This window comes from Leopardus geoffroyi, chromosome C2, assembly GCF_018350155.1.
Source record: "Leopardus geoffroyi isolate Oge1 chromosome C2, O.geoffroyi_Oge1_pat1.0, whole genome shotgun sequence".
NCBI lineage: Eukaryota > Metazoa > Chordata > Mammalia > Carnivora > Felidae > Leopardus > Leopardus geoffroyi.
In genome coordinates, this window is record NC_059333.1 from 130,623,218 (window position 1) to 130,632,395 (window position 9,178).

The window sequence follows — 9,178 nt, forward strand, 5'->3', positions numbered from 1 at the left end:
GCCTCTCCTTCCACAATCAAAACACATTTTAGACTTTTTAGATCCTAAGCAACTGTGCAAAATACTCCTCCAGATCTGAGTAACTAAAGTAGTTGTATGGCTTCAATATATTACAGACCCCACACAGTTTAATTTCCCTTAAGACTTATCGGCAATCTTTAGCTAAAAATTCAACCAACCTGAGTGAGTTGGCCAAATCCTTGTGGCCATGAGGATTCTTTGATGGGGTCATTAGGAAAGGTTTCGATGGGACTTCGGTCTCCATGCCTAAATACCTGAAAAGAGGTCAAGACAGTAATGTTAAAAATTTCACTTCGGTGTTTTGCCTCTGCTCATCCTAATAGATTTTCTTTTAAACCGCTGGTTCTCAACCTAGGCTGCTTATTGCAATCACCTGGGGCAATTAAAAAAATTCTGAGGACTGGATCCCCCTCCTAGTGATTTTGGTTTAATTAGTTTGGGATGTGGTCAGGGCATCAGGATTTTAAAGATCTCCCCAGGTAAATCTCAGGTTATGAACCACTGTTTTTGTTTTTTCTTTCTTTCTTTTTTTTTGGTGTTTATTTATTTTTGAGAGAGAAAGAGTGTGAGCAGGGGAGGGGCAGAGAGGGGGGGCGGGACACAGAATCCAAAGCAGGATCCAGGCTCTGAGCTGTCAGCACAGAGCCCGATGTGGGGCTTGAACCCACAACCGTGAGATCACGCCCTGAGCTGAAGTCGGACACTTAACAGAATGAACCACCCAGGTGCCTCAAGGACCACTGTTTTAAGCTCACTAACACTTTTCCGTGTTTCAGGTAATGTAGGTAACAAGATGATCACTCATTAGAAAGCAGGCAAGCCACGTGTGGAGATTGGTTTGTATATCAGGGCAAGAAGGAACACAAAGCTTAGAAAAATCACTTTACCGCAGACAAACTCTGATAAGAAGTATTCTTCCTTAATTATGGTTACAGTAAAAATGGTGTTAAAAATTTTACATAACATAAAAATAGTGGCTTTTAAATGCCACATACCATTTGTGACTGTCTTGAACCAATGATTTATTAGTTTTTAGGAGATTAGGAATAAAGGACTTGTGGATAGGAAGATGAGAAAAGCTAAGCATCAATCCTTTAAGAACATACTTCTGGATTAATATGCATGTCATGCTATTTTGATTGCACATTTTATCCTTGGGGGAGAGTAGTCCGGACTTTCAAGACCCTGGTATTTTATGATTCCAATACACTTCCTGAATAATACCAAACCAAACACAAAGCTATTTTATAATCAAAAGATAAGACAAGTAAAACACTCAAGAAACTCAAGATGAAGTCTACACTGAGGCCACCAAACATTTTTAATACAGAGGAGGGCTGCATAATGCCTTGCGGTGTCTGAGATTTCCTGTACTTATCATTTACACTGCCTGGCTAAGATGCTCCAGTAAACGTAGAATAAGGAACAGTCTTAAATTTTGGTCATCTTTCAGATGGGATTCTAAGAAAGTGAGGGAGGCCTCTAGGACCTGGGTTGTGTCTCTGGTGTCTAAAGAAAACTGATCTTTTGGTCCCCTAAACTGCTAAGAAATTAAAGTCTCAGTAGAACAGTTTGCAACAAACAGACAGACAAGGGTATAGTGGGTCTTAAGCAATCATTTTGGTCAGGTAAGAAACTGCGGTCATGAATGGTCCCCTCATGGAAAGAAGAAAGGCTGCACATTCTCAGAAATTATCGAGGCTAATCATTGGTGCTCTATCTTCGAAACACATTTTAGACTTTTTTAGATCCCAGGTAATTGTGCAAAAATACTTTCCTACATCAGAGTAACTAAAGTTGGTATATGGTTTCAATAGATTATAAAAGCTACAATGTTTAGTTTCCAGGGTTTCTCAACTTCAGCACTGTTAACATTTGGGGCTGGATGATTCCTTTTGAGGGACTGTCCTGTTCATTGTGGGATGTTTATCAGCATGCTTGGCCTTTGCACACTAGACATCGGTAACAATCCCTAATTGTGGCAACCCAAAAGTTCTCCAGACACTGCCAAATGTGCCTTAGGGGGTTACCTGTAGCTGAGAGGCCCTGAGTTAGCCAAAGAGAAGTCAGATGAGAGACACTGTAGTGAAATAGAATTTACAATGCTTCCTACCGTACTATAACCACAAGAATTCCTCAAGGTTTTTTTGAATGCTTGTTGTGTCCTAGAAAATGTGGCAAGTGCTTCTCATAATTTAATCCATTCATCAGTTCTACAAAGCATTTACTATTATCTTCATTTCACAAACAAGGAAATCGGCCCTATAGTTAAGTGACCTCACAAGGTCACACAGAGTGTAAGTGATATGATAGGGCAGAGATCCAAACACAGACTGTGTGTCTCCAATGCCTGCATTCTCAACCTGTGTAAGAGGCTCATTTTTCTGTGCTAAAACATAGTCCTTAACATCCCACCAGTGGGTGATCTGGAATCTGGGGTTTCCTCTAAGATTGGAAGCTGTGTGTGTTGGGGGGGAGGCAGTGTTGCACTAGAGGAAAATAAAACCTTGATATAAGAAACAACCCTGAATACCATTTAAAAAATAAAACTGAGGGGCACCTCGGTGGCTCAGTCAGTTAAGCGGCTGACTTTGGCTCAGGTCATGATCTCTTGGTCCATGAGTTTGAGCCCTGCCTGCATCAGACTCACTGCTGTCAGTGCAGAGCCTGCTTCCGATCCTCTGTTCCCCTCTCTCTGCCTGCTCCCCTCCCCACTCTTGCACGCTCTCCCTATTGCTCTCTCTCTCAAAAATAAATAAACATTTAAAAAATTTTTTAAATAAAAACATAAAACTGAGATTATGCATCTAAATGACAGTATAGCCTGGGGAGAAAATAAGTGTGGTCCCCTTGGAGGAGGGATTGTTAAACAGCAGAGCCATGGAACATAATCATAAGGCTTAAACAAGCTTTCTCACTCTGTCCTTACAGGTCAGGAGTAACTCCTCTATATTTCAATAGGTTTTAGGGCTCAAACATGCCATGAGCTCTTCAGAAGGGGTGTCCCGCAGAGATACTTGATAAGCCATCCCCCCCTACCCAGCACTGGAAATCAACATGTGTGTGTGCGTGTGCACACGTGCATATCAGGGAGTGCCCTCAAGTGCACAGGTGGGATTCTTGAGCAACTGGAGTTTCAGCTGGAGCCTTTGGACGTGCCTAGGTCCTCTTTTAAGTCTGTGGAAAGGCAATCTTCTTAACTACTGCTCTGCCAAATTTGTAACCTATGTTCTCAGTCCAGCAGTCATACTCTACGAAATCCTTTAGAAACCTAAAAATAGAGGGTCAGCAGTAGGACTGTTTGCAGTAGTGGTAATTGCAATAGAAGACATCCAGGATAACAACCTCTTGTGTTTGTGCAACCCTCCATGGTTTTGTACAGTTCTTTCCCTGCTCTTTCAATTCTCACAACTCCTGTGAGGCCAGGCTGGCACTGTTGCTGTTCTGAACAAAGAAGGAAACTGAGGCTCTAAGAGATTGAATGAGTTGTGTAGATCTCCTTCTTTTCATGATGGCTACCCACTGTTTTCCCCACCACGTCACATTCACTTCATCCTTTTAGATCACAGGTAACTTTTTTTTTAATGTTTGTTTATCTTTGAGAGAGAGAGAGAGAGAGAGGGAGCAGAGTGGGAGAGGTACACAGGGAGACAGAGGGACAGAGGATCCTAAGTGGGCTCCACGCTGACAACAGAGCCGGATACAGGGCTTGAACCCACGAACCGTGAGATCATAACCTGAGGCAAGGTTGGACACTCACTGGCTGAGCCACCTGGGTGCCCACAGGTTACTTAAAACAAAATCAAAAACAAACAAACAAAAAAAACCATGGTTTGGACCCCCATGAATGATCTTTCTCCACTGAGTCTGCTAAGCAGATTTGGCATGTTACGTGGGTCCCACAGCACCCTACCTGATCTGGCCTTGCCCACCTGGATGTTATAACTTTATATTCTTACTAAACATGCTTTGCCTCAGAGCCCCTGTGGCACATACACCTAATACATTGTTTATCCTAGCCTCACGGCAGTGATGTTCTGTCGGCCTGGAATGTCCTACTTCGGCTTCTAATCCTGGCAGTCACTAATTTCAGGTCCCTCCTGAAAAAAGGCAATAGAGAGAGATCTCCCTTGACCTCCCATACTCACCATGCTTATTATTCTCTCTCTAAAAAGTTAAGAATAATGCTTCTCTAAGGGTTTTCTATGGGACACTCTGGAAAAGAAGGAGGTAGATTCTATGGTCAAAGTTTAGGAAATGCAGTTTTATTAAATCCTTTCCTTTAAAGCCACAGCACATGGCGCAGTCGGTTAAGCGTCCGACTTCAGCCAGGTCACGATCTCGCGGTCCGTGAGTTCGAGCCCCGCGTCAGGCTCTGGGCTGATGGCTCAGAGCCTGGAGCCTGTTTCCGATTCTGTGTCTCCCTCTCTCTGCCCCTCCCCCGTTCATGCTCTGTCTCTCTCTGTCCCAAAAATAAATAAACGTTAAAAAAAAAAGTTTAAAGCCACAGCACATATCAGAAAAAGACTGAGGAGTCCTGCCCTTAAAACACCTGAAATACGGTTTAACCCTTGTTCTGTTCCCAGTGCAGATTTAACTACTGAAACCCATTTTGTTTTTACCAAGCAACTCCTGTTAACAAGTCATCAAACTAGCATTCCATGAGACGAACTTTGATAAACCTGTTTTAAAAGATCATGTGATGACTCTCTTCATGACAGGGAACAAGAACCCGGGACAGTTTCCTGCTCTTTCTGCCAAGAACAGCTTTTTAGAATTGGGGAAGATTTATTTTTCTTGGATCAGAGAGAAACAGCGAGGAAGCCACCTGCTGATTTTGAGTAGGAGTTAAATCTGTACACCTAACCTCCATGGAAAGATCTCAGCTCCATGTGCTGGCTTAAACACATACAGCAGGAATGGAATATGTTTAGTGATTAAGGGCACGGCCTCTTTGATCATACAGCCTGGATTCAAATCCTGACTGCACCGTGTAACCATGGGCAAACTGCTTAACCTCTTTGTGTCTCAATTTCTTTATCTATAAAATAGAGTTAGTAAGGTTTTTACAAAAACTTTGGGGAACAATTGCCAGATATAGCAAACAAAACTACAGGAGGCCCAGATATTGCATGAAACACCCTTTATACTAAAAATTTATTTGATGTTCATCTGAAATTCAAATTTAACTTGGTATCCTGTGTTTTCCTAGAAACCCTACTTTACAGCGTTTTGGGGAGGTTAATGTGACATATTCCATATTGAACTCTCGGAGCAGTGCCTGGCATGTAAAAAACATTTGAGTCACGATTGGTTATTGTCACTAATATTACCATTTTAATCAGAGGCAGCTTTCCTTTATTCTGGTTCTAACAATTTTCTCTCATTTTTTTTTGTAGGCTTCACTGAAATATGTCAGTTAGAGAAAGACAAAAGAAACAAGACAGATGAACACAGGGGAAGGGAGGGAAAAATAAGATAAAAACAGAGAGGGAGGCAAACCATAAGAGACTCTTAAATACAGAGAACAAACTGAGGGTTGCTGGAGGGGTGGTGGGTGGGTGATGGGCATTAAGGGCACTCGTTGGGATGAGCACTAGGTGTTACATGTAAGTGACGAATCACTAAATTTTACTCCTGAAACCATTATTACACTACATGTTAACTAACTTGGATTTAAATAAAATTTTGAACAATAAAAAAAGAAAGCTAAAAAAATAAAATAATGAACACTTATATAGTTTATGATACTAAGCAAGCAATCTAACTTTCTTTGTCTTACTTTGCACATTTATAACATTGAGACTATAATGCCTAGGGAAAAGTCTTTTTAGAACAATTAAATTATGTTTTTTATGTTAAAAAATAATAATAAAGTAGGCTTCAGGCCCAGCACGGAGCACAATGCTGGGCTTAAACTCACAATCCTGAGATCAAGACCTCAGCTGAGATCAAGAGTTGAATGCTTAACCGACTGAGCCACCCAGGTGCTCCTGGTTCTAATAATTTTGTAAGGATTTGCCTGGGTATATAATTTAACCATGTATAGTCAAATATTCTCTATAATCAATAAAAACAAGAAAGTAGTATCTTCTTGCTGAAGTCCTTAGATAGAATTAACTTGTGGTCCTTGAATACATGTTAACTGAGAGTTATGGGGGAGAAAGGAAAGCCACAACAGTTTGGTACCAATGGAAGTTAGCCTGGACTTCGGTAAAAGAGGCAGAGAATTGGCCACGTGAAGTTAACCAAAACTTCCCTGTAATATCTCAGAGAAGATTCCACTCAGCCAGCTTGCAACAGGTTTACAGTGTTGACAATGTAATTTCTGCAGAGTCCCGACACTCACTTAACGCACGTGTTGGCAAGGAATACAAGTAAAAGTCTAACTACAGTGCCTGGGTGGCTCAGGCAGTTAAGCGTCCGACTTCAGCTTAGGTCAGGATTTCTCGGTAGGTGGGTTCCAGCCCCGTGGTCAGGCTCTGTGTTGACAGCCCAGAGCCTGGAGCCTGCTTTGGATTCTGTGTCTCCCTCCCTCTCTGCCCCTCCCCCATCCACGCGCTGTCTCTCTGGCTCTCAAAAATAAATAAACGTTAAAAAAACAAACAAAAAAGTCTAACTTGCATGGATGTCTCTACAGAAGGTACACAATATTACACACTTTTTTTTTTTTAGCACAGAAGTCTGGCAGCTGGTAAATCATTTGTAAATAAATTGATGATATGTTTCTGATTCTCTGTCTCATTTGTTGACTCATGACCTAGTAACGATTTACTGTACTAATAATCATATGGTATGAAATTTTTATTTTCTGTAGGGAAAGAAAGGAGTGCTGAATACGCTGAGAAAACAGGAACTTCATGTTTAATTTTTAAGTAAAAGATGACTTCCCTGCAAATTATAGAAATAAATTTTGAGTACTCTTACAGTATGAAAATTTAATTATTTACTAGCATATTTTCACTCTATCAAATAAAAAAAAGTGAGGAAGAGAAAGAGATTGAGAGAGCGGCTGTGAAAGACAAAGAGAGGGTCAGAGGCAGAGGGAGACTGAGTGAAGCAGAACAAGAGAAACAGACATACAAAGAAAATCAAACACAAAGAGAAACCAGGAGACCCAGAGGGATTGATTCCAGGACACCCAGGTAAAATGATAAATCCCCTTTACTTTGCAAAGCCCCTTTCTATCTATTTTTAAAATAACACCAACAGTATATTTTCTTTCCTTAACTTCATGCCACCCATTTTCCCCATAATTTGTCGCATGTTACATTGCGTGGAGAAAAACATTATTTTAATGGTCAACCAAATCTATGCATCAGGAAGTCCTCCTCGAAGTCTCGAGTTTAGTTTCATTTTTACGCTTCAAAGACTGTTTACAAATATATTTTCCAATTTCCTGATAAATAAAAGGGAAGGGGCTACTTAATTCAGAAAAGGACAGTTTTTTGGTTTGCAAACTAATCATCATTAAACTGAATGAAGCCCGATTAAGCTCCTAGTGCGAACCGTGGCCAGCTGCGGCCTCCCCCCACTTTGAGGAAGCTCCCCCTTCCTTTGAGGCTGTCAAAAGGAACGTGCAGTTAGGGCAGTTGTGAAGTAAGTGAATAAAGAACATCGACAAAGGCACATACAACCAAACCAAACACTTTTTGTCAGGACACGTTAAGTATTCGTTAGGAGGAACTTGAGAAACTTGATTATTCACTTTCTGAGTTTGGTCTCTGGGAGACCACAGGAGGCTAATATGAAACCTGACACTTGGTTATCAGCCGCTGCTGGTAACAGTTTTAAGGGAAAAGCAATGAGAAAAGTCTACTCACCAATGTCACAAACTTCAGCTCCTTAGCTACCACACCTCGGTCTACCCAGAAGGAAAGCAGAAACAAGAAGCTAAGGGGAAGACCTGCTGTCCTGGCCGAGGGGAGCGGGACAGCGCTCATGCTGGGGAGAACTGTCTCTGGCAGGAGTTAGGAGGTGCAGTTTCCAGAGCAAAAGCCATTAGAGGGGAAGCTATTTATCAAAGGAATTGAAAGGGAAGGAGTCGCTGGGAGGAGTCAGACTCAGAAATAGTAAGGTCGCCAGGTAGCTTGGGGCGGGGCTTGGCAAGTGACTGGTGAGATAATTTTGGGGCTGGGTGTGAGCGATCACAGTCTTCTGAATTTAAGGTAGAACTGAGGCCCAACGAGGGGAAAGCTGTTGCTTAAGGTCACAAAGAGCATGTTGAGAGACTTTTTTGTGGTTGGCAATTCTCTTTTCTTGAGGTGGGGTGTGATACAGTGTTTGCTTTGTGACTGTCACTTGGGAAAGGGATCAATCTTGACTTTGGAAACCTTAGGCCAGGGATTCCTCATCTTTTGGGAATCCAGAGTTATAGGCAGAGATATATGGAAGGAACTGCGGGTTCTGGCATATTTGGGGTCTATTCCCCAGGCCAAATATGGCTCCCTTTGTAAAACTCTCATGTAGCCTAGAGGGGTGTTTTTAAATTGAAGGCAAGTAAGAGGAATATTATTTTCTTTTTTTTTTTTTTTTTTTAAATTTTTTTTTTTTTCAACGTTTATTTATTTTTGGGACAGAGAGAGACAGAGCATGAACGGGGGAGGGGCAGAGAGAGAGGGAGACACAGAATTGGAAACAGGCTCCAGGCTCTGAGCCATCAGCCCAGAGCCCGACGCGGGGCTCGAACTCACGGGCTGTGAGATCGTGACCTGGCTGAAGTCGGACGCCCAACCGACTGCGCCACCCAGGCGCCCCGAGGAATATTATTTTCAAAATTTCCAGTGACACCTTAAGATATTTGGGGTTCATCTGTCACATCTCAACACTAGGATTGGAAGGACCTTTCCAAACCTGACACAATTTAAAAAACAACGACAAGGACAAACTTACCTATAGCTCTCTACTGTCAGTCACCAGCTTTGGCCACTAGCCCTACATTCTTCATTCTGGGAGTCACACCCCTGCCTCTCCAGCTATGATCTCATCAGGGACGCTATAAAAGAGGATAATCCGGACTAAGGGAATTTAGCTGTCCATTTCCCCCAACCTGTCAGTTCCATCATAGGCTACAACAGGATTTGGGTGCACAACTCCCTGTCACGATGCTTCTACTCCATCAGCAGAGAGAGAACAGTGGTTTTCCCCACAACCTATT

The 9,178-nt window shown here is 42.1% G+C and overlaps 1 protein-coding gene across 4 annotated transcripts in view; it reads right to left on the bottom strand.

Moving 5' to 3' along the window:
- ACP3 (acid phosphatase 3) overlaps nt 1-8,080 on the bottom strand; it is a 45,740-nt gene extending 37,660 nt beyond the window's left edge. For 2 of the 4 annotated variants that reach the window (XM_045503631.1, XM_045503633.1), the window contains exons 1-2: nt 7,845-8,079; nt 180-275 (exon numbers count right to left, since the gene is read on the bottom strand). In XM_045503631.1, coding sequence (XP_045359587.1) covers nt 180-275; nt 7,845-7,964 — 216 coding nt within the window. In that variant the 5' untranslated portion in view covers nt 7,965-8,079. Of the gene's footprint in view, nt 1-179; nt 276-4,169; nt 4,237-7,844 lie in introns of all 4 variants that reach the window. The other 2 variants (XM_045503634.1, XM_045503632.1) reach the window with 2 other exon arrangements.
- Between the last annotated feature and the right edge of the window lie 1,098 nt (nt 8,081-9,178).